The following is a 25,035-nucleotide window of genomic DNA, read 5'->3' as shown; positions in this document are numbered from 1 at the left end:
TAGTAGCTAGCTTCATCATACTAACGTCAGTAGCTAGCTTCATCATACTAACGGTAGTAGCTAGCTTCATCATACTAACGGTAGTAGCTAGCTTCATCATACTAACGTTAGTAGCTAGCTTCATCATACTAACGTTAGTAGCTAGCTTCATCATACTGACGTCAGTAGCTAGCTTCATCATACTAACGTTAGTAGCTAGCTTCATCATACTAACGTTAGTAGCTAGCTTCATCATACTAACGTTAGTAGCTAGCTTCATCATACTAACGGTAGTAGCTAGCTTCATCATACTAACGTTAGTAGCTAGCTTCATCATACTAACGGTAGTAGCTAGCTTCATCATACTAACGGTAGTAGCTAGCTTCATCATACTAACGTTAGTAGCTAGCTTCATCATACTAACGTTAGTAGCTAGCTTCATCATACTAACGTTAGTAGCTAGCTTCATCATACTAACGTTAGTAGCTAGCTTCATCATACTAACGGTAGTAGCTAGCTTCATCATACTAACGTTAGTAGCTAGCTTCATCATACTAACGTCAGTAGGCTCCTCTCAACAGTGAATGTGTATTGAATATTTCGCTAAACAGCTGTGTTAATCGACAGAGCCTGCTGGCTGCTACACACCTTGCCGTAGAGAGCTTGTATGTGTTCAGGGTCCCTAACAACGACATGCTGGTTGACCATATCTGCTCTGTAGATGATGGTCTGCTGCAGCCTCGCATCCCCCGCAGCGAGAGGGACAGGAAACGGGGCGTCGTACGCCTCATACACTCTGGGCCGCCGTTTGGGTGCCTGGAACACCGCATCCATCATGGCGTTAAGTATGGACGTATCTGACAACACATATGTTATTTGCTTCTCCTCTTGTATGGATGCGTTACATTACTAGAACAAGCCGTAATGTGGAACACACGCTGTACAATGAGTGTTACACGAATTCCTTCCGTCGGAACACACTGGTATATTATACTTCGGTCCTAGCCACACTGAGTGTAATAAAGATTTCCAACCAGTAAGAGGGGATGTTTGTCATGTTAATGCCTGTTAGGGTCAGAAAGCCAGTGTACTATCTATTCTACAACCTCGATCACACTCAATTAGTAGGCTTACAATTGTTTAAGGTCAACATCTTCAGACTATGATGTGTACTAATGTTTCAGAGTTTAATCAGCATCAGACCGGCCTTATTCTCACATTGAAACATAGTTTTTGTGTCTGATAGGCTAAAACACACATTATGTTAACATCTGACTCCAGAGTAAATTGATCTTGCCATTTGTAGTCCATGACAGTTCAGATTTACATCTGCTACTTTTTCACCAAGTAGTTTGTATGTAGTGAACTACTTTTTAAAAGTAACTTTAGTGAACTAAACTATACTTAAGGGGAGCTTTAGTGTAGATTAACTTCTTCTAGTGTGAAGTAATTGGTATCTTGGTAATCTATCTTTTTAGAGTAGCTTCCCCAACATTGGTTGATGTTGATGTTTAGAGTAGCTTCCCCAACACTGACTAATGTTGATGTTTAGAGTAGCTTCCCCAACACTGATTAATGTTGATGTTTAGAGTAGCTTCCCCAACACTGGTTGATGTTGATGTTTAGAGTAGCTTCCCCAACACTGGTTGATGTTGATGTTTAGAGTAGCTTCCCCAACACTGGTGGATGTTGATGTTTAGAGTAGCTTCCCCAACACTGATTAATGTTGATGTTTAGAGTAGCTTCCCCAACACTGGCTAATGTTGATGTTTAGAGTAGCTTCCCCAACACTGATTAATGTTGATGTTTAGAGTAGCTTCCCCAACACTGGTTGATGTTGATGTTTAGAGTAGCTTCCCCAACACTGACTAATGTTGATGTTTAGAGTAGCTTCCCCAACACTGACTAATGTTGATGTTTAGAGTAGCTTCCCCAACACTGACTAATGTTGATGTTTAGAGTAGCTTCCCCAACACTGGTTGATGTTGATGTTTAGAGTAGCTTCCCCAACACTGACTAATGTTGATGTTTAGAGTAGCTTCCCCAACACTGGTTGATGTTGATGTTTAGAGTAGCTTCCCCAACACTGACTAATGTTGATGTTTAGAGTAGCTTCCCCAACACTGGTTGATGTTGATGTTTAGAGTAGCTTCCCCAACACTGATTGATGTTGATGTTTAGAGTAGCTTCCCCAACACTGACTAATGTTGATGTTTAGAGTAGCTTCCCCAACACTGATTAATGTTGATGTTTAGAGTAGCTTCCCCAACACTGGTTGATGTTGATGTTTAGAGTAGCTTCCCCAACACTGGTGGATGTTGATGTTTAGAGTAGCTTCCCCAACACTGATTAATGTTGATGTTTAGAGTAGCTTCCCCAACACTGACTAATGTTGATGTTTAGAGTAGCTTCCCCAACACTGATTAATGTTGATGTTTAGAGTAGCTTCCCCAACACTGGTTGATGTTGATGTTTAGAGTAGCTTCCCCAACACTGACTAATGTTGATGTTTAGAGTAGCTTCCCCAACACTGACTAATGTTGATGTTTAGAGTAGCTTCCCCAACACTGACTAATGTTGACGTTTAGAGTAGCTTCCCCAACACTGGTTGATGTTGATGTTTAGAGTAGCTTCCCCAACACTGACTAATGTTGATGTTTAGAGTAGCTTCCCCAACACTGGTTGATGTTGATGTTTAGAGTAGCTTCCCCAACACTGACTAATGTTGATGTTTAGAGTAGCTTCCCCAACACTGGTTGATGTTGATGTTTAGAGTAGCTTCCCCAACACTGATTGATGTTGATGTTTAGAGTAGCTTCCCCAACACTGACTAATGTTGATGTTTAGAGTAGCTTCCCCAACACTGATTAATGTTGATGTTTAGAGTAGCTTCCCCAACACTGGTTGATGTTGATGTTTAGAGTAGCTTCCCCAACACTGACTAATGTTGATGTTTAGAGTAGCTTCCCCAACACTGACTAATGTTGATGTTTAGAGTAGCTTCCCCAACACTGACTAATGTTGATGTTTAGAGTAGCTTCCCCAACACTGGTTGATGTTGATGTTTAGAGTAGCTTCCCCAACACTGACTAATGTTGATGTTTAGAGTAGCTTCCCCAACACTGGTTGATGTTGATGTTTAGAGTAGCTTCCCCAACACTGATTAATGTTGATGTTTAGAGTAGCTTCCCCAACACTGGTTGATGTTGATGTTTAGAGTAGCTTCCCCAACACTGACTAATGTTGATGTTTAGAGTAGCTTCCCCAACACTGACTAATGTTGATGTTTAGAGTAGCTTCCCCAACACTGACTAATGTTGATGTTTAGAGTAGCTTCCCCAACACTGATTAATGTTGATGTTTAGAGTAGCTTCCCCAACACTGACTAATGTTGATGTTTAGAGTAGCTTCCCCAACACTGATTAATGTTGATGTTTAGAGTAGCTTCCCCAACACTGATTAATGTTGATGTTTAGAGTAGCTTCCCCAACACTGATTAATGTTGATGTTTAGAGTAGCTTCCCCAACACTGGTTGATGTTGATGTTTAGAGTAGCTTCCCCAACACTGACTAATGTTGATGTTTAGAGTAGCTTCCCCAACACTGATTAATGTTGATGTTTAGAGTAGCTTCCCCAACACTGGTTGATGTTGATGTTTAGAGTAGCTTCCCCAACACTGACTAATGTTGATGTTTAGAGTAGCTTCCCCAACACTGATTAATGTTGATGTTTAGAGTAGCTTCCCCAACACTGGTTGATGTTGATGTTTAGAGTAGCTTCCCCAACACTGACTAATGTTGATGTTTAGAGTAGCTTCCCCAACACTGACTAATGTTGATGTTTAGAGTAGCTTCCCCAACACTGATTAATGTTGATGTTTAGAGTAGCTTCCCCAACACTGACTAATGTTGATGTTTAGAGTAGCTTCCCCAACACTGGTTGATGTTGATGTTTAGAGTAGCTTCCCCAACACTGATTAATGTTGATGTTTAGAGTAGCTTCCCCAACACTGACTAATGTTGATGTTTAGAGTAGCTTCCCCAACACTGATTAATGTTGATGTTTAGAGTAGCTTCCCCAACACTGATTAATGTTGATGTTTAGAGTAGCTTCCCCAACACTGATTAATGTTGATGTTTAGAGTAGCTTCCCCAACACTGATTAATGTTGATGTTTAGAGTAGCTTCCCCAACACTGATTAATGTTGATGTTTAGAGTAGCTTCCCCAACACTGATTAATGTTGATGTTTAGAGTAGCTTCCCCAACACTGACTAATGTTGATGTTTAGAGTAGCTTCCCCAACACTGATTAATGTTGATGTTTAGAGTAGCTTCCCCAACACTGACTAATGTTGATGTTTAGAGTAGCTTCCCCAACACTGATTAATGTTGATGTTTAGAGTAGCTTCCCCAACACTGATTAATGTTGATGTTTAGAGTAGCTTCCCCAACACTGATTAATGTTGATGTTTAGAGTAGCTTCCCCAACACTGGTTGATGTTGATGTTTAGAGTAGCTTCCCCAACACTGACTAATGTTGATGTTTAGAGTAGCTTCCCCAACACTGATTAATGTTGATGTTTAGAGTAGCTTCCCCAACACTGGTTGATGTTGATGTTTAGAGTAGCTTCCCCAACACTGACTAATGTTGATGTTTAGAGTAGCTTCCCCAACACTGACTAATGTTGATGTTTAGAGTAGCTTCCCCAACACTGATTAATGTTGATGTTTAGAGTAGCTTCCCCAACACTGACTAATGTTGATGTTTAGAGTAGCTTCCCCAACACTGGTTGATGTTGATGTTTAGAGTAGCTTCCCCAACACTGATTAATGTTGATGTTTAGAGTAGCTTCCCCAACACTGACTAATGTTGATGTTTAGAGTAGCTTCCCCAACACTGGTTGATGTTGATGTTTAGAGTAGCTTCCCCAACACTGATTAATGTTGATGTTTAGAGTAGCTTCCTCAACACTGATTAATGTTGATGTTTAGAGTAGCTTCCCCAACACTGGTTGATGTTGATGTTTAGAGTAGCGTAGGTTAGTATGATGATTAGTAAATACTCCAGTGGTCCAGTCATCATCCTGAAGGAAACTTCCACACATGGAAACATTTCAGCCATGGACAGAGCAAAGGTTTGCACTGACTCTGAATCCCTTCTTTCAAAACCAGACCTGATCCTAACCCTAACTTGACCCTAACCAGCACCAGTGACCTAACCCTAACCTGACCCTAACCCTAACCTACCCATCAGCATTTGATGCATCATAATATTAGCGAAGACTGCATCGTGGTCACGTGGCAGTGGAGTCAACAGAAAGGAAGGCATGCCCTCATTGCTCAGGCTACAGAGCAAAGATTACTGGGACAAAAGTCAAGATTCTCCTCTCCCCTGTCTCCTCATATTGTGTGTCATGTTTGATGTTTAGTCACAATACAGTTTATTTACTGGTAACACTTTTATTAGGGTTAGGGTTGGTTGTAACTACTAATCTGACTGGGTTGGAATATGTGAATATATATTGTATATTAGTTTGTATGTATTTATGTGAATATGTTTATTGTTGAACCCAAGCCCGAACACCCGGGCCATTTTCCCAGACACAGATTAAGACTAGTCCTGGATTAAAACACATTCTCCATTGATATTCTCATTGAGCACACGTTTTAGTCCAGAGGCTTAATCTGTATCTGGGAAATCAGCCCACGTTTTATACCTCCTACATACAAAGTGTTATTCTGAGCCAATGGGCTGTGGGGAGGATCCACACTGGAGTCAGAATGAAGGACAAGATTCTCTGGTGTTTTGGAACAGTTATGTGAATTCACACTGGAGTCAGAATGAGGAACAAGTTGTTTTGGAACATGGATGTTCTGGCATCAAGGCCACAGCTCAGACACAGCTAAGCACTGTACAATTCGTATGACTGATATTCAACATTAATTTCAAGTGGGAAAAAGCTCTTGATTTGTTCATTTCTCCAGTCAGTGGAAATTAATGACAACGACAGTCTAAATTCCTAAAAAAATTGATAATTTATTCAATGCAACATATTCAGCGTTTACCCTGAATGCAGTCTCTGCGAATGTGGTAACATTGCCTTTAAATTTCAATCACGCTACAGCGTGGATCTTCCTTGCTACGGATTGAATATAGCCCTATTTAGATCCACTGCTGAGAGTTTTAGAATGTAGTGTGAGTTCCACTGCTGAGAGTTCTAGTCTGAGTTCCACTGCTGAGAGTTCTAGTGAGAGTTCCACTGCTGAGAGTTCTAGTGAGAGTTCCACTGCTGAGAGTTCTAGTGAGAGTTCCACTGCTGAGAGTTCTAGTGAGAGTTCCACTGCTGAGAGTTTTAGTGAGAGTTCCACTGCTGAGAGTTCTAGTGTGAGTTCCACTGCTGAGAGTTCTAGTGAGAGTTCCACTGCTGAGAGTTCTAGTGTGAGTTCCACTGCTGAGAGTTCTAGTGAGAGTTCCACTGCTGAGAGTTCTAGTGAGAGTTCCACTGCTGAGAGTTCTAGTGAGAGTTCCACGGCTGAGAGTTCTAGTGAGAGTTCCACTGCTGAGAGTTTTAGTGAGAGTTCCACTGCTGAGAGTTCTAGTGAGAGTTCCACTGCTGAGAGTTCTAGTGAGAGTTCCACTGCTGAGAGTTCTAGTGAGAGTTCCACGGCTGAGAGTTCTAGTGAGAGTTCCACTGCTGAGAGTTTTAGTGAGAGTTCCACTGCTGAGAGTTCTAGTGAGAGTTCCACTGCTGAGAGTTTTAGTGAGAGTTCCACTGCTGAGAGTTCTAGTGAGAGTTCCACTGCTGAGAGTTCTAGTGAGAGTTCCACTGCTGAGAGTTCTAGTGAGAGTTCCACTGCTGAGAGTTCTAGTGAGAGTTCCACTGCTGAGAGTTTTAGTGAGAGTTCCACTGCTGAGAGTTCTAGTGAGAGTTCCACTGCTGAGAGTTCTAGAATGTAGTGAGAGTTCCACTGCTGAGAGTTTTAGTGAGAGTTCCACTGCTGAGAGTTCTAGAATGTAGTGTGAGTTCCACTGCTGAGAGTTCTAGAATGTAGTGAGAGTTCCACTGCTGAGAGTTCTAGAATGTAGTGAGAGTTCCACTGCTGAGAGTTTTAGTGAGAGTTCCACTGCTGAGAGTTCTAGTGAGAGTTCCACTGCTGAGAGTTCTAGTGAGAGTTCCACGGCTGAGAGTTCTAGTGAGAGTTCCACTGCTGAGAGTTTTAGTGAGAGTTCCACTGCTGAGAGTTCTAGTGAGAGTTCCACTGCTGAGAGTTTTAGTGAGAGTTCCACTGCTGAGAGTTCTAGTGAGAGTTCCACTGCTGAGAGTTCTAGAATGTAGTGAGAGTTCCACTGCTGAGAGTTTTAGTGAGAGTTCCACTGCTGAGAGTTCTAGAATGTAGTGTGAGTTCTCTGCTGAGAGTTCTAGAATGTAGTGAGAGTTCCACTGCTGAGAGTTCTAGAATGTAGTGAGAGTTCCACTGCTGAGAGTTTTAGTGAGAGTTCCACTGCTGAGAGTTCTAGAATGTAGTGAGAGTTCCACTGCTGAGAGTTCTAGAATGTAGTGAGAGTTCCACTGCTGAGAGTTTTAGTGAGAGTTCCACTGCTGAGAGTTCTAGAATGTAGTGAGAGTTCCACTGCTGAGAGTTCTAGAATGTAGTGAGAGTTCCACTGCTGAGAGTTTTAGTGAGAGTTCCACTGCTGAGAGTTCTAGAATGTAGTGTGAGTTCCACTGCTGAGAGTTCTAGAATGTAGTGTGAGTTCCACTGCTGAGAGTTCTAGAATGTAGTGAGAGTTCCACTGCTGAGAGTTCTAGTGAGAGTTCCACTGCTGAGAGTTCTGGTGAGAGTTCCACTGCTGAGAGTTTTAGTGAGAGTTCCACTGCTGAGAGTTCTAGGTGGGCGGACAGCTCTCTGGGACGGGTTTCACAATGTGTGGCCAAGAAGAAACTATTTCTCAACTCACACAGTCTCACACTGAGAACCCTTTCCCTTTTCTTTAGATCTTCACAGAATGCTTGTCTCAGAAAATATGTTTCATAGTGTAATACAACAGAGACATGCTTGAGCATGTTATTAAATCTTTACTTTGATTGTCTAATTTGACTTTGGGGATTTTTGTTGACTAAGTTCTCTGGACAACAGTTTGTACTGTGTTCTACATGTGGAGACTGAACATTTGAAAATTTTCAAGCTCTTAATTTGTAAGTCTCTAGAATAGTTATGATCTGTGTGTAAAGTAAAATGGAAAAATACCAGAAATTCACAGAGAGATATTATATACTTAATGAAAGAAAGTGGTTTATTGTGAATGTTATGAAACGTCTCATGTCTGACTGACTAATAATCTATCTCTTCTTGCAGGGTGTCAGACACTAAGCACTAAACAGGTTGAAGCCTTTGTTACCAGTGAATGACTGAAGGGGAAGTCGTCAGCAGCATGGTTGAACCTGTCATACATGACTCATTTTAATGTAGGGTGAAATCTGATTATTGCAAACCTCCCACTTTCTCTGTGTGCTCTGTGGTCCTCTGTAGTTCAGTTAGTAGAGCATGGTCCTCTGTTGTTCAGATAGTAGAGCATGGTCCTCTGTAGCTCAGTTAGTAGAGCATGGTCCTCTGTAGCTCAGTTAGTAGACCATGGTCCTCTGTAATTCAGTTAGTAGAGCATGGTCCTCTGTAGTTCAGTTAGTAGAGCATGGTCCTCTGTAGTTCAGTTAGTAGAGCATGGTCCTCTGTAGTTCAGTTAGTAGAGCATGGTCCTCTGTTGTTCAGATAGTAGAGCATGGTCCTCTGTAGTTCAGTTAGTAGAGCATGGTCCTCTGTAGCTCAGTTAGTAGAGCATGGTCCTCTGTTGTTCAGATAGTAGAGCATGGTCCTCTGTAGTTAGTAGAGCATGGTCCTCTGTAGTTCAGTTAGTAGAGCATTGTCCTCTGTAGTTCAGTTAGTAGAGCATGGTCCTCTGTAGCTCAGTTAGTAGAGCATGGTCCTCTGTAGATAAGATAGTAGAGCATGGTCCTCTGTAGCTCAGTTAGTAGAGCATGGTCCTCTGTAGTTAGTAGAGCATGGTCCTCTGTAGATAAGATAGTAGAGCATGGTCCTCTGTAATTCAGTTAGTAGAGCATGGTCCTCTGTAGTTCAGTTAGTAGAGCATGGTCCTCTGTAGCTCAGTTACTAGAGCATGGTCCTCTGTAGATAAGATAGTAGAGCATGGTCCTCTGTAGTTCAGTTAGTAGAGCATGGTCCTCTGTAGTTAGTAGAGCATGGTCCTCTGTAGATAAGATAGTAGAGCATGGTCCTCTGTAATTCAGTTAGTAGAGCATGGTCCTCTGTAGTTCAGTTAGTAGAGCATGGTCCTCTGTAGTTCAGTTAGTAGAGCATGGTCCTCTGTAATTCAGTTAGTAGAGCATGGTCCTCTGTAGTTCAGTTAGTAGAGCATGGTCCTCTGTAGTTCAGTTAGTAGAGCATGGTCCTCTGTAATTCAGTTAGTAGAGTATGGTCCTCTGTAGCTCAGATAGTAGAGCATGGTCCTCTGTAGTTCAGTTAGTAGAGCATGGTCCTCTGTAGCTCAGTTAGTAGAGCATTGTCCTCTGTAGTTCAGTTAGTAGAGCATGGTCCTCTGTAGTTAGTAGAGCATGGTCCTCTGTAGTTCAGTTAGTAGAGCATGGTCCTCTGTAATTCAGTTAGTAGAGCATGGTCCTCTGTAGTTCAGTTAGTAGAGCATGGTCCTCTGTAGTTAGTAGAGCATGGTCCTCTGTAGCTCAGTTAGTAGAGCATGGTCCTCTGTAATTCAGTTAGTAGAGCATGGTCCTCTGTAGTTCAGTTAGTAGAGCATGGTCCTCTGTAGTTCAGTTAGTAGAGCATGGTCCTCTGTAGCTCAGTTAGTAGAGCATGGTCCTCTGTAATTCAGTTAGTAGAGCATGGTCCTCTGTAGTTCAGTTAGTAGAGCATGGTCCTCTGTAGTTCAGTTAGTAGAGCATGGTCCTCTGTAGTTCAGTTAGTAGAGCATGGTCCTCTGTAATTCAGTTAGTAGAGCATGGTCCTCTGTAGCTCAGATAGTAGAGCATGGTCCTCTGTAGTTCAGTTAGTAGAGCATGGTCCTCTGTTATTCAGTTAGTAGAGCATGGTCCTCTGTAGATAAGATAGTAGAGCATGGTCCTCTGTAGTTCAGTTAGTAGAGCATGGTCCTCTCTAGTTCAGTTAGTAGAGCATGGTCCTCTGTAGCTCAGATAGTAGAGCATGGTCCTCTGTAGTTCAGTTAGTAGAGCATGGTCCTCTGTAGCTCAGATAGTAGAGCATGGTCCTCTGTAGCTCAGATAGTAGAGCATGGTCCTCTGTAGTTCAGTTAGTAGAGCATGGTCCTCTATAGCTCAGTTAGTAGAGCATGGTCCTCTGTAGCTCAGTTAGTAGAGCATGGTCCTCTGTAGCTCAGATAGTAGAGCATGGTCCTCTGTAGCTCAGATGGTAGAGCATGGTCCTCTGTAGTTCAGTTAGTAGAGCATGGTCCTCTGTAGTTCAGTTAGTAGAGCATGGTCCTCTGTAGCTCAGATAGTAGAGCATGGTCCTCTGTAGTTCAGTTAGTAGAGCATGGTCCTCTGTAGCTCAGATAGTAGAGCATGGTCCTCTGTAGTTAGTAGAGCATGGTCCTCTGTAGCTCAGATAGTAGAGCATGGTCCTCTGTAGTTCAGTTAGTAGAGCATGGTCCTCTGTAGCTCAGTTAGTAGAGCATGGTCCTCTGTTGTTCAGTTAGTAGAGCATGATCCTCTGTAGCTCAGATAGTAGAGCATTGTCCTCTGCAGCTCAGTTAGTAGAGCATGGTCCTCTGTAGTTAGTAGAGCATGGTCCTCTGTAGCTCAGATAGTAGAGCATGGTCCTCTGTAGTTCAGTTAGTAGAGCATGATCCTCTGTAGTTCAGTTAGTAGAGCATGATCCTCTGTAGCTCAGATAGTAGAGCATTGTCCTCTGTAGCTCAGTTAGTAGAGCATGGTCCTCTGTAGTTAGTAGAGCATGGTCCTCTGTAGCTCAGATAGTAGAGCATGGTCCTCTGTAGCTCAGATAGTAGAGCATGGTCCTCTGTAGCTCAGATAGTAGAGCATAGTCCTCTGTAGCTCAGATAGTAGACCATGGTCCTTTGTTGTTCAGTTAGTAGAGCATGGTCCTCTGTAGTTCAGTTAGTAGAGCATGGTCCTCTGTAGCTCAGATAGTAGAGCATGGTCCTCTGTAGCTCAGTTAGTAGAGCATGGTCCTCTGTAGTTCAGTTAGTAGAGCATGGTCCTCTGTAGCTCAGTTAGTAGAGCATGGTCCTCTGTAGTTCAGTTAGTAGAGCATGGTCCTCTGTAGTTCAGTTAGTAGAGCATGGTCCTCTGTAGTTCAGTTAGTAGAGCATGGTCCTCTGTAGTTCAGTTAGTAGAGCATGGTCCTCTGTTGTTCAGTTAGTAGAGCATGGTCCTCTGTAGTTCAGTTAGTAGAGCATGGTCCTCTGTAGCTCAGTTAGTAGAGCATGGTCCTCTGTAGTTCAGTTAGTAGAGCATGGTCCTCTGTAGTTCAGATAGTAGAGCATGGTCCTCTGTAGTTCAGTTAGTAGAGCATGGTCCTCTGTAGCTCAGATAGTAGAGCATGGTCCTCTGTAGTTCAGTTAGTAGAGCATGGTCCTCTGTAGTTCAGTTAGTAGAGCATGGTCCTCTGTAGCTCAGTTAGTAGAGCATTGTCCTCTGTAGTTAGTAGAACATGGTCCTCTGTAGCTCAGTTAGTAGAGCATGGTCCTCTGTAGCTCAGATAGTACATCATGGTCCTCTGTAGTTCAGTTAGTAGAGCATGGTCCTCTGTAGCTCAGTTAGTAGAGCATGGTCCTCTGTAGCTCAGTTAGTAGAGCATGGTCCTCTGTAGCTCAGTTAGTAGAGCATGGTCCTCTGTAGTTCAGTTAGTAGAGCATGGTCCTCTGTAGTTCAGTTAGTAGAGCATGGTGCTTGCCAATACAAACATTAACATTGACTTCCTTATCCAGAGTGCTATATTTGGACATGTTCCTTTAAGGGGGTTTCAGGAGAGGGAAAATATACTTTTGAAAATGAGTTTCCAGAAATACTGCAAAATCTTGGCAGGGCTAAGTCAGCTGAGACTGGACACTAACAAAGTGAGGATATGCTGACAAGACATAAATAACACATTTAATCATCGGCATCATAGGAACAGCATCAGGCGGCCTTCCAGAATACCCACCTGCCAAGTACACTTTATTTTTCAGGACCTATGGAGAGATGCCTGGATCTCATCTTGCAGTAGGCTAGATAATATATTATCATAATATATATCCAGTAGGCTGGATAATATATCATAATATATATCCAGTAGGTTAGATAATATAATATATCATAATATATATCCAGTAGGTTAGATAATATAATATATCATAACATATATGCAGTAGGCTAGATAATATAATATATCATAATATATATGCAATAGGCTAGATAATATATATCATAACATATATCCAGTAGGCTAGATAATAAAATATATCATAACATATATGCAGTAGGCTAGATAATATAATATATATGGAGTAGGCTAGATAATATAATCTCACAATATATATCCAGTAGGCTGGATAATGTATGTCATAACATATATGCAGTAGGCTAGATAATATAATATATGCAGTAGGCTGGATAATATATATCCAGGAGGCTAGATAATATAAAATATATCCAGTAGGCAAGATAATATAATATTTAATTATATACAGTGGCTTCGGAAATGTACCGAATAAAATGTGTGAAATCTGTGTGCTAGATTTAGAAATGATTGTGTGAAAGCCTGACTGCTCTGTCTCCACCTGTAAATCATATTGAAGCCCTGAGATGTTTATCTTGTGTCTAGTTCAGCAGAGTAACGTTGCAACACAACAGGGCGTGTCATGGGGAGACACGTTATAGAGATGATGTCATGGCTGTAAAATAGCTTTGCGTGTTTAGACTGCACGAACACTTCCAGCTCTACAACATGGCAGGAAGCAGTTAGGGTTTAGATGTAGCATGATAACACATAGTGGGAAGCCATTATGGCTCACCTAATGTTAGCATGATAACAAAATTCTCCTGATATCATGTTTGTCTGCTAAAAATCTGGTTACATCTTTTTAAATATTTTTCTCCAGACATAATGGTGATTAATAAATTATGAAAAAGAGATAAATAGAAAATATTTATTTACATATTTGGACAAGTTTCAAGAGTCTAAAACTGTTTTTTTTTAAATGCAAAAACCAGTCCATTTGCACTTTGAAAATAAAAATGTATGTTTCAACAACAAAAAATAGTAGCAAATAACATCAACATAAAAATCTGAAAAATACTGTATTTGAAATACAACAAGTACAGCATTTTAAACTAAGGTGTTTTACTCTGAGATTTTTTATTTATTTATCCATCTACTCATGTACAAAAATATGTATTTATTTATATGGCTTTTATTTCACACATTCATTGTATCCAAAATACAAATTACAGCTGGCAAATTATTCAAAATATCATATGAAGCACAATATAGTATATTTATCTTACATAATGAGCTCACACTCTATAGTAACCCTATTGACACACTATAGAAACCCTATAGACACACTATAGTCACCCTATAGACACACTATAGTAACCCTATAGACACACTATAGTAACCCTATAGACACACTATAGTAACCCTATAGACACACTATAGTCACCCTATAGACACACTATAGTAACCCTATAGACACACTATAGTAACCCTATAGACACACTATAGTAACCCTATAGACACACTAGAGAAACCCTATAGACACACTATAGTAACCCTATAGACACACTATAGAAACCCTATAGACACACTATAGTAACCCTATAGACACACTATAGAAACCCTATAGACACACTATAGTAACCCTATAGAAGCACTATAGTAACCCTATAGAAGCACTATAGTAACCCTATAGAAGCACTATAGTAACCCTATAGACACACTATAGAAACCCTCTAGAAGCACTATAAACCCTATAGAAACCCTATAGACACACTATAGTAACCCTATAGAAGCACTATAGTAACCCTCTAGAAGCACTATAACCCCTATAGAAGCACTATAAACCCTCTAGAAGCACTAGAAACCCTATATAAACCCTATAGAAGCACTAGAAACCTTATATAAACCCTCTAGAAGCACTAGAAACCCTATAGAAATCATAATGAAGCACTAGAAACCCTATAGAAGCACTAGAAACCCTATAGAAACACTAGAAACCCTATAGAAACCCTATAGAAACCCTATAGAAGCACTAATGAAGCACTAGAAACCCTATAGAAACACTAGAAACCCTATAGAAACCCTATAGAAGCACTATAGAAACACTAGAAACCCTATAGAAGCACTAGAAAACCTATAGAAACCCTATAGAAACCCTATAGAAGCACTAGAAAACCTATAGAAACCCTATAGAAACCCTCTAGAAGCACTAGAAAACCCTATAGAAACCCTATAGAAGCACTAGAAACCCTATAGAAACCCTATAGAAAACCTATAGAAACCCTGTAGAAACCCGATAGAAACCCTATAGAAACCCTATAGAAAACCTATAGAAACCCTATAGAAAACCTATAGAAACCCTGTAGAAAACCTATAGAAACCCTATAGAAACCTTATAGAAGCACTATATAAGCACTATAGAAACCCTATAGAAACCTTATAGAAACACTATATAAGCACTATAGAAACCCTATAGAAACCTTATAGAAACCCTATAGAAACCCTATAGAAACCTTATAGAAGCACTATATAAGCACTATAGAAACCCTATCGAAACCACTCTCTATGTTGCAGGTGAGTCAACTGAGATCAGATCTGACAGGTGGACCTTCTACCTGTTACCTAGTGTAGCCTATCTGGTCCTATGGGGATAAACCTTTAAGACAGTCACATCTTGATATTATAGATGGAAGTTTTTGTTTATAAACTCTAATGAACCTACATACAGCATAACGTATATATGGCTCATAATAATCACAGTGGTTTTTTCCTTTTCCTTTCCAACAGCGCCAATATAACGTCAGACAGGTTAACATCTCATTCTGACTAGTAGTTACTAGTCCCTAATATAGTATTCCAATATTTATTATTTTACCTTTATTTAACTAAGCAAGTCAGTTAAGAACACATTTTTATTTACAATGAAGGTTAACTGCCTTGTTCAGGGGCAGAACGACAGCTTGGAGATTCGATCCACCAACCTTTCGGTTACTGGCCCAATGCTCTAACCCCTAGGCTACCTGTCGCCCCAATATGCCTCATCAGTGGCATCAATAGGACTAACACATCCATATGCGGTTTTGAACCGGTGTTTTTCTGTTACCTTGGATGAAAAACTATTTCATATAGTGCGTAAAAGTAGTGCACTATATAGGGAATAGGGTGCCATTTCATATTGACCCTACTAGTAGAGGTCTCTCATGATCTCCTGCAGCAGTGGGTGGAGACACATGTCCACTTCAGTCTTCTTCAGTAGCTGGATTAGGTGCACGTGGTCTGTTACTATCTGCCTCAGGTCTGTCATCTTCTGCAGAACCTAAACAATACATAATATGTTTCATTTGTTAGGAACCTTTAATACACAGTCAACAAATTAAAACGATCAAATACATTTTTAAAAAAAGGCAGAAGACAGATCCCAAATGTACAAACACAGGAAGTTGATTTGAGAGAAAGGGAATACCCACAGGAATAGATTTAGAACTCTTTATTGTATTATAAATATAATTAGAATCCATTAGAGTATTCTACAGTATTCCTCCAGAATCCATTAGAGTATTCTACAGTATACACTACCGGTCAAAAGTTTTAGAACACCTACTCATTTAAGGGTTTTTCTTTCTTTTTTAACTATTTTCTACATTGTAGAATAATAGTGAAGACATCAAACTATGAAATAACACATACGGAATCATGTATTAACCAAAAAAGTGTTAAACAAATCAAAATATATTTTATATTTGAGATTCTTCAAATAGTTACTCTTTGCCTTGACAGTTTTGCACACTCTTGGCATTCTCTCGACCAGCTTCACCTGGAATGCTTTTCCAACAGTCTTGAAGGAGTTGCCACATATGCTGAGCACTTGTTGGCTGATTTTCCTTCACTCTCAATTTAGTTGAGGTCGGGTGATTGTGGAGGCCAGGTCAACTGATGCAGCACACCATCACTCTCCTTCTTGGTAAAATAGCCCTTACACAGCCTGGAGGTGTGTTGGGCCATTGTCCTGTTGAAAGAAAATTATAGTTCCACTAAGGCCAAACCAGATGGGATGGCATATCACTGCAGAATGCTGTGATAGCCATGCTGGTTAAGTGTGCCTTGAATTCTAAATACATCACAGACAGTATTACCAGCAAAGTACCCCCACACCATAACACCTCCTCCTCCATGCTTTACAGTGGGATATGCATATGCGGAGATCATCCGTTCACCCACACCACGTCTCACAAAGATCTCCAATTTGGACTCCAGACCAAAGGAAAAATGTCCACTGGTCTAATGTCCATTGCTAGTGTTTCTTGGCCCAAACAAGTCTCTTCTTCTTATTGGTGTCCTTTAGTAGTGGTTTCTTTGCAGCAATTTGACCATGAAGGCCTGATTAACACAGTCTCCTCTGAACAGTTGCTGTTGAGATGTGTCTATTACTTGAACTCTGTGAAGCATTTATTTGGGCTGCAATTTCTGAGGCTGCTAACTCTAATGAACGTATCCTCTGTAGCAGAGGTAACTCTGGGTCTTCCATTCCTGTGGCGGTCCTCATGAGAGCCAGATTCATCATAGCGCTTGATGGTTTTTGCGACTGCACTTGAAGAAACTTTCAAAGTTCTTGAAATTTTCTGAATTGACAGACCTTTATGTCTTAAAGTAATGATGGACTGTTGTTTCTCTTTGCTTATTTGAGCTGTTCTTGCCATAATATGGACTTGGTCTTTTACCAAATAGAGCTATCTTCTGTATACAAATATTCTACCTTGTCACAACACAACTGATTGGCGTTAAGAAGGAAAGAAATCACACAAATTAACTTTTAAGAAGGCACACCTGTTAATTTAAATGCATTCCAGGTGACTACCTCATGAAACTGGTTGAGAGAATGCCAAGAGTGTGCAAAGCTGTCATCAAGGCAAAGGGTGGCTTTTTGAAGAATCTGAAATATAAAATATATTTTGATTTGTTTAAAACTATTTTGGTTACGACATGATTCCATACGTGTTATTTCATAGTTTTGATGTCTTCACTATTATTCTACAATGTAGAAAATAGTACAAATAAAGTAAAACCCTGGAATGAGTAGGTGTTCTAAAACTTTTGACCGGTAGTGTATCTCCAGCACCCATAATCCAAGTCGATGTATATTCACGTAATAATAAGGACCACACCCACAAATTGGGGAAAACAAACATTCTTCCCCATTCACCCCAGTTATAAAAGAGACAACTTCGTTGTTGATTTTTAGTAAAAAGCTGCTGTGTTGTTCAATGTACATGTAACCAGGTCAAAAATCACGACCTACGGATCGCAATGCTCCCACGTAGGGAAATAGAGCCTGCGAGAAGAGCCTTGTGGCTTCAGGGTATTCTACGTGGGAGAGTGGGAAATGTGGGGACGCAGTGTCCAAGTAAGCTATGTGTGAGAAAAATATTTCATCTGTACAAGACATTTAACTTGTTTACTAAATCAAATCAAATGTATTTATAGAGCCCTTCTTACGTCAGCTGATATATCAAAGTGCTGTACAGAAACCCAGCCTAAAACCCCAAACAGCAAGCAATGCAGGTGTAGAAGCACGGTGGCTAGGAAAAACTCCCTAGAAAAGCCAAAACCTAGGAAGAAACCTAGAGAGGAACCAGGCTATGAGGGGTGGCGAATCCTCTTCTGGCTGTGCCGGGTGGAGATTATAACAGAACACGGCCAAGATGTTCAAATGTTCATAGATGACCAGCAGGGTCAAATAATAATAATCACAGTGTTACGGATACAGGTATCCTGTGTGTGTATTTCTTTTCTCTCCTTCTCCCCTCACAGGTGGCAATCATCGTTCCCCAATCAGTCAACAATCAGTCATCAATCAGAAGACACACCTCCACACAAGTGGTCCATGGGCATACACTACCTGTAGGAATACTTTATCTAGGAACACTAGTTAGAACTGGGCGGTCCACCCACTGTATTTTTGGTTAGTTAGCTGTATTGAAGTAGGCTAGTCTATCTTAGGAGTGTTTTTGGCTATGTGTTTCTTTCCTTGGGTCCAGCTCAGCCCCTTTTCCTGCCCCCCCCCTTTATCGTGTGTATACCAAATAAACCATGCGTGTTTGACGGTAATTTAGTTGTGTGGTTTTTCGTTCTCACTGTTACGTTTTCACTTATACTTTGACTGAGTTATGTTACGGGTCTCGTTACCATCCCCCCTAGACTGCCGGGCCAAAGGGATTCGTAACACACAGTGAACGATAGTCTGTTAGTAACTCCACTCACTACTTGTAGTTGTATAGTCTGTTAGTAACTCCACTCACTACTTGTAGTTGTATAGTCTGTTAGTAACTCCTCACTACTTGTAGTTGTATAGTCTGTTAGTAACTCCACTCACTACTTGTAGTTGTATAGTCTGTTAGTAACTCCACTCACTACTTGTAGTTGTATAGTCTGTTAGTAACTCCACTCATAACTTGTAGTTGTATAGTCTGTTAGTAACTCCTCACTACTTGTAGTTGTATAGTCTGTTAGTAACTCCACTCACTACTTGTATAGTCTGTTAGTAACTCCACTCACTACTTGTAGTTGTATAGTCTGTTAGTAACTCCACTCCTACTTGTAGCTGTATAGTCTGTTAGTAACTCCACTCACTACTTGTAGCTGTATAGTCTGTTAGTAACTCCACTCACTACTTGTAGTTGTATAGTCTGTTAGTATCTCCACTCACTACTTGTAGTTGTATAGTCTGTTAGTAACTCCACTCACTACTTGTATAGTCTGTTAGTAACTCCTCACTACTTGTAGTTGTATAGTCTGTTAGTAACTCCACTCACTACTTGTATAGTCTGTTAGTAACTCCACTCACTACTTGTAGTTGTAGAGTCTGTTAGTAACTCCACTCACTACTTGTAGCTGTATAGTCTGTTAGTAACTCCACTCACTACTTGTAGTTGTATAGTCTGTTAGTAACTCCACTCACTACTTGTAGTTGTAGAGTCTGTTAGTAACCTCACTCACTACTTGTAGTTGTATAGTCTGTTAGTAACTCCACTCACTACTTGTAGTTGTATAGTCTGTTAGTAACTCCACTCACTACTTGTAGTTGTATAGTCTGTTAGTAACTCCACTCACTACTTGTAGTTGTAGAGTCTGTTAGTAACTCCACTCACTACTTGTAGTTGTAGAGTCTGTTAGTAACCCCACTCACTACTTGTAGTTGTATAGTCTGTTAGTAACTCCACTCACTACTTGTAGTTGTATAGTCTGTTAGTAACCCCACTCACTACTTGTAGTTGTATAGTCTGTTAGTAACCCCACTCACTACTTGTGGTTGTATAGTCTGTTAGTAACTCCACTCACTACTTGTAGTTGTATAGTCTGTTAGTATCTCCACTCACTACTTGTAGTTGTATAGTCTGTTAGTAACTCCACTCACTACTTGTAGTTGTATAGTCTGTTAGTAACTCCACTCACTACTTGTAGCTGTATAGTCTGTTAGTATCTCCACTCACTACTTGTAGTTGTATAGTCTGTTAGTAACTCCACTCACTACTTGTAGCTGTATAGTCTGTTAGTATCTCCACTCACTACTTGTAGTTGTATAGTCTGTTAGTAACTCCACTCACTACCAGTAGCTGTATAGTCTGTTAGTAACTCCACTCACTACCAGTAGCTGTATAGTCTGTTAGTAACTCCACTCACTACCAGTAGCTGTATAGTCTGTTTAACTCCACTCACTACCAGTAGCTGTATAGTCTGTTAGTAACTCCTCACTACTTGTAGTTGTATAGTCTGTTAGTAACTCCACTCACTACTTGTAGCTGTATAGTCGAAATGATCGGTGATCTGTTTGTTAACTTGGCTTTCAAAAACCTTAGAAAGGCAGGGTAGGATAGATATAGGTCTGTAGTAGTTTGGGTCTAGAGTGTCTCCCTCTAAAGAGGGGGATGACCGCGGCAGCTTTCCAATCTTTGGGAATCTCAGACGCTACAAAAGAGGTTGAACAGGCTAGTAATAAGGGTTGCAACTATTTCGGCAGATAATTTTAGAAAGAGAGGGTCCAGATTGTCTAGCCCAGCTGATTTGTAGAGGTTCAGAATTTGCAGCTCTTTCAGAACATCAGCTATCTGGATTTGGGTGAAGGAGAAATGGGGGAGGCTTGGGCGAGTTGCTGTGGGGGGCGCAGGGCTGTTGACCGGGGTAGGGGTAGCCAGGTGGAAAGCATGGCCAGCCGTAGAAAAATGCTTATTGAAATTCTCAAATATCGTGGATTTATCGGTGGTGACAGTGTTTCCTAGCCTAGGTGCAGTGGGCAGCTGGGAAGAGGGGCTCTTATTCGCCATTAACTTTTTTGAATTTGTGCTATTTGTAATTCCACTCACTACTTGTTGCTGTATAGTCCGTTTGTAACCCATTAGACTATTAGAATTAGAATCAGAACAGAGCATTAGATTAGAATTAGAATCCATTTTAGTATTAGACTATTAGAACTAGAATCAGAACAGAGTATTAGAACCCATTAGATTATTAGAATTAGAATCAGAACAGAGCATTAGATTAGAATTAGAATCCATTTTAGTATTAGACTATTAGAACTGGAATCAGAACAGAGTATTAGAACTAGAATTAGAACCCGTTAGAGTATTCTACAGTATATCTTCAGAACCCATCAGAGTATTTTCCACAGTATACTGTAAATCTCCATGATAATACCTTGGCGAAGAGCTGCAGGGAGTCTGGGTGGTTGAGTTTCAGATGGAGCTCCAGAGAGTGGAGGACTGTTTCCTGTAGCTCCTCAATGGGCTTCACATTCAGCAGGCCTGGACGATCTACACACACACACACACACACACACACACACACACACACACACACACACACACACACACACACACACACACACACACACACACACACACACACACACACACACACACACACACACACACACACACACACACACACACACACACACACACACACACACAGGATGTGTCAGCTTGAGGCTTTCAGCACAACTTGTTTAATGCAGGACTGAGAGCTGAGGTTGATATGTGTGTGAAAGGGGAATGTGTCTGATAAAGTCATGATTTAAATAACTGTTAGTTATATTTTCTATAACTATATTTAATTATATTTTAAGCCTGGCTAAAATGTATGTTGTATGCGTGTTGTATAGGGTAAAATACCAGGAGTGTTGTGTAGGGTAAAATACCAGGAGTGTTGTATAGGGTAAAATACCAGGAGTGTTGTGTAGGGTAAAATACCAGGAGTGTTGTGTAGGGTAAAATACCAGGAGTGTTGTATATTGTAAAACCACTAGGCTACCTGCCGCCCCCTCTAACCACTAGGCTACCTGCCTCCCCCTCTAACCACTAGGCTACCTGCCGCCCCCTCTAACCACTAGGCTACCTGCCGCCCCCTCTAACCACTAGGCTACCTGCCGCCCCCTCTAACCACTAGGCTACCTGCCACCCCCTCTAACCACTAGGCTACCTGCCACCCCCTCTAACCACTAGGCTACCTGCCTCCCCCCTCTAACCACTAGGCTACCTGCCTCCCCCCTCTAACCACTAGGCTACCTGCCTCCCCCCTCTAACCACTAGGCTACCTGCCCCCCCCCCCCCTCTAACCACTAGGCTACCTGCCTCCCCCTCTAACCACTAGGCTACCTGCCGCCCCCTCTAACCACTAGGCTACCTGCCTCCCCCCTCTAACCACTAGGCTACCTGCCGCCCCCTCTAACCACTAGGCTACCTGCCGCCCCCTCTAACCCCTAGGCTACCTGCCTCCCCCTCTAACCACTAGGCTACCTGCCCCCCCCCTCTAACCACTAGGCTACCTGCCTCCCCCCTCTAACCACTAGGCTACCTGCCACCCCCTCTAACCACTAGGCTACCTGCCTCCCCCTCTAACCACTAGGCTACCTACCTCCCCCTCTAACCACTAGGCTACCTGCCACCCCCCTCTAACCACTAGGCTACCTGCCTCCCCTCCTCTAACCACTAGGCTACCTGCCTCCCCTCCTCTAACCACTAGGCTACCTGCCGCCCCCTCTAACCACTAGGCTACCTGCCACCCCCTCTAACCACTAGGATACCTGCCACCCCAGTGACATTCAATGTGGCACCATCATAGGATACCTCCTTTCCAACAAGTCAGTTTGTGAAATTTCTGCCCTGCTAGAGCTTCTCCGTCAACTGTAAGTGCTGTTATTGTAAAGTGGAAACTTCTAGGAGCAACAATGGCTCAGCCACGAAGTGGTAGGCCACACAAGCTCACAGAACATGACCGCGTAGCGAGTAAAAATCATCTGTCCTCGGTTGCAACACTAACTACCGAGTTCCAAACTGCCTCTGGAAGCAACGTCAGCACAAGAACTGTTCTTCGGGAGCTTCAAGAAATGGGTTTCCATGGCCGAGCAGCCGCACACAAGCCTCAGATCACCATGTGCAATGCCAAGCGTCGGCTGGAGGGGTGTAAAGCTCACTGCCACTGGACTCAGGAACAATGGAAACACGAGTAAGGAATCACTCTTCACCATCTGGCAGTCTGACGGATTAATCTGGGTTTGGCGGAGAACGCTACCTGCCCCAATACATAGGCCCTTTCCTGTTGCAGCATGACAATGCCCCCATGCAGAAAGAGAGGTCCATATAGAAATAGTTTGTCTAGATCGGTGTGGAAGACCTTGACTGTCCTTGCACAGAGCCCTGACCTCAATCCCATCGAACACCTTTGGGATAAATAGGAACGCCGACAGCGAGCCAGGCCTAATCGCTCAACATCAGTGCCCGACTTCACTAATGCTCTTGTGGCTGAATGGAAGCAAGTCCCCGCAGCAATATTCCAACATCTAGTGGAAAGCCTTCCCAGAAGAGTGGAGGCTGTTATAGCAGCAATGTTCCAACATCTAGTGGAAAGCCTTCCCAGAAGAGTGGAGGCTGTTATAGCAGCAATGTTCCAACATCTAGTGGAAAGCCTTCCCTGAAGAGTGGAGGCTGTTATAGCAACAATGTTCCAACATCTAGTGGAAAGCCTTCCCAGAAGAGTGGAGGCTGTTATAGCAGCAATGTTCCAACATCTAGTGGAAAGCCTTCCCAGAAGAGTGGAGGCTGTTATAGCAGCAAAGGGGGGACCAACTACATATTGATGCCCATGATTTTGGAATTAGATATTCGACGAGCACGTGTCCACATACTTTTTTTGGTCATGTAGTGTACATGTCTTGTTGTGGACACGACCCACCTGCCCCCCCTAACCGTAACCCCTCTAGTCAATATGCATATAAGTGATGGAGCTAATGGTTGCCACGTTCAAGGAGCAAAAAACTAATCCGGACGCTTATAAGAAATCCCGCTATGCCCTCCGACGTACCATCAAACAGACAAAGCGTCAATACAGGATGAAGATTGAATCCTACTACAGGATCGAATCCTCTGGCGCTCGTCAGATGTGGTAGGGCTTACAAATGATCATGGATTACAAATGGAAACGCAGCCGTGAGCTGCCCAGTGACACGAGCCTACCAGATTAGCTAAGTGCCTTATATGCTCGCTTCGACGCAAGCAACACTGAACCATGCATGAGAGCACCAGCTGTTCTAGACGACTGTGTGATCACGCTCTTCACTGTGTCTTCACTGACATTTTCAACCTCTTCCTGACCCAATCTGTAATACCTACATGTTTCAAGTAGACCACCATAGTCCCTGTACTCAAGAACGCCAAGGTAAACTACCTAAATGACTTCCACCCAGTAGGACTCATATCTGTAGCCATAAATGCTTTGAAAGGCTGGTCATGGCTCACAGCAACACCATCATCCTGGAAGCCCTAGACTCACTCCAATTTGCATTCCGCCCCAACAGATCACACAAACTCTATTGCACTCCACCCTGCCCTTTCCCACCTAGACAAAAGGAACACCTATGTGAAATGCTGTTCATTGACTACAACTCATCACGAAGCTAATGACCCTGGGACTGCAACTGGATCCTGGAATTCCTGACGGGCCGACCCCAGGTGGTGAGGGTAGGCAACAACACATCCGCCACGCTGACCATACTTCCTGTTCACCCACGACTGCATGGCCAAGCACGACTCCAACCACATCAAGAAGTTTGCAGACGGCACGATAGTGGTAGGCATGATCACTGACAACGATGAGACAACCTATAGGGAGGTCAGAAACCTGGCAGTGTGGTGCCAGGACAACAACCTCTTCCTCAACGTGAGTAAGACAAAGGAGCTGATCGTGGACTACAGGAAACGGAAGGCGGAACACGCCCCCATTTACATTGACAGGGCTGTAGTGGATCGGGTCGAGAGCGTCAAGTTCCTTCACTAAGGAACTATCATGGTCCTAACACACCAAGGCAGTAGTGAAGAAGGCACAAAAATGCATATTCCCCCTCAGGGATAGAGAGAGCGATATAGAGAGAGCAATATAGATAGGTGAATAGAGAGCGAGAGAGGGAGAGAAATAGCGAGTGATAGAGAGTTCAAGGTTGGAGTGTTGTCAAACAGTAAAGCCACTGCTCACCGATCAATCTAAAGGTAAATTATCTGGGTTAGTTGTATAATCTGTGAGAGAGAAAAGGGTGGAGGGGCAGGGGGTAGTGATTGTGACTCAGCAGTAGGCTATAGTGTATAATGAAGCACTGACTCTAATATAACCCTAATATAACCCTAACCCTAATATAACCCTAACCCTAATATAACCCTAACACTAATATAACCCTAACCCTAATATAACCCTAACCCTAATAGCACCCTAACACTAATATAACCCTAACCCTAATATAACCC

The 25,035-nt window shown here is 42.1% G+C and overlaps 3 protein-coding genes across 6 annotated transcripts in view; 1 reads left to right on the top strand and 2 right to left on the bottom strand.

The window, feature by feature from the left end:
• tsen2 (TSEN2 tRNA splicing endonuclease subunit) overlaps positions 1-947 on the bottom strand; it is a 40,997-nt gene extending 40,050 nt beyond the window's left edge. For all 3 annotated transcript variants that reach the window (XM_055870008.1, XM_055870009.1, XM_055870010.1), the window contains exon 1: positions 628-947. In XM_055870008.1, the coding sequence (XP_055725983.1) occupies positions 628-816 (189 nt within the window). In that variant the 5' untranslated portion in view covers positions 817-947. The remainder of the gene's footprint in view (positions 1-627) is intronic.
• A 5,119-nt stretch (positions 948-6,066) lies between these two features.
• Positions 6,067-7,317, top strand: LOC129816061 (uncharacterized). Its single transcript, XM_055870238.1, has 3 exons — positions 6,067-6,071; positions 6,203-6,903; positions 7,061-7,317. Exons 1-3 carry the CDS (start codon positions 6,067-6,069, stop codon positions 7,315-7,317), a joined length of 963 nt encoding a protein of 320 aa, XP_055726213.1.
• A 6,095-nt stretch (positions 7,318-13,412) lies between these two features.
• Positions 13,413-25,035, bottom strand: part of pparg (peroxisome proliferator-activated receptor gamma) — a 131,016-nt gene continuing 119,393 nt past the window's right edge. For both annotated transcript variants that reach the window (XM_055870007.1, XM_055870006.1), the window contains exons 8-9: positions 20,939-21,054; positions 13,413-15,566 (exon numbers count right to left, since the gene is read on the bottom strand). In XM_055870007.1, coding sequence (XP_055725982.1) covers positions 15,435-15,566; positions 20,939-21,054 — 248 coding nt within the window. In that variant the 3' untranslated portion in view covers positions 13,413-15,434. The remainder of the gene's footprint in view (positions 15,567-20,938; positions 21,055-25,035) is intronic.

The sequence above is a fragment of the Salvelinus fontinalis genome, chromosome 18 (genome assembly GCF_029448725.1).
Source record: "Salvelinus fontinalis isolate EN_2023a chromosome 18, ASM2944872v1, whole genome shotgun sequence".
Lineage (NCBI taxonomy): Eukaryota > Metazoa > Chordata > Actinopteri > Salmoniformes > Salmonidae > Salvelinus > Salvelinus fontinalis.
Note: the sequence above shows the minus strand (reverse complement) of the source record. Positions and strands in the feature narration are given on the sequence as shown.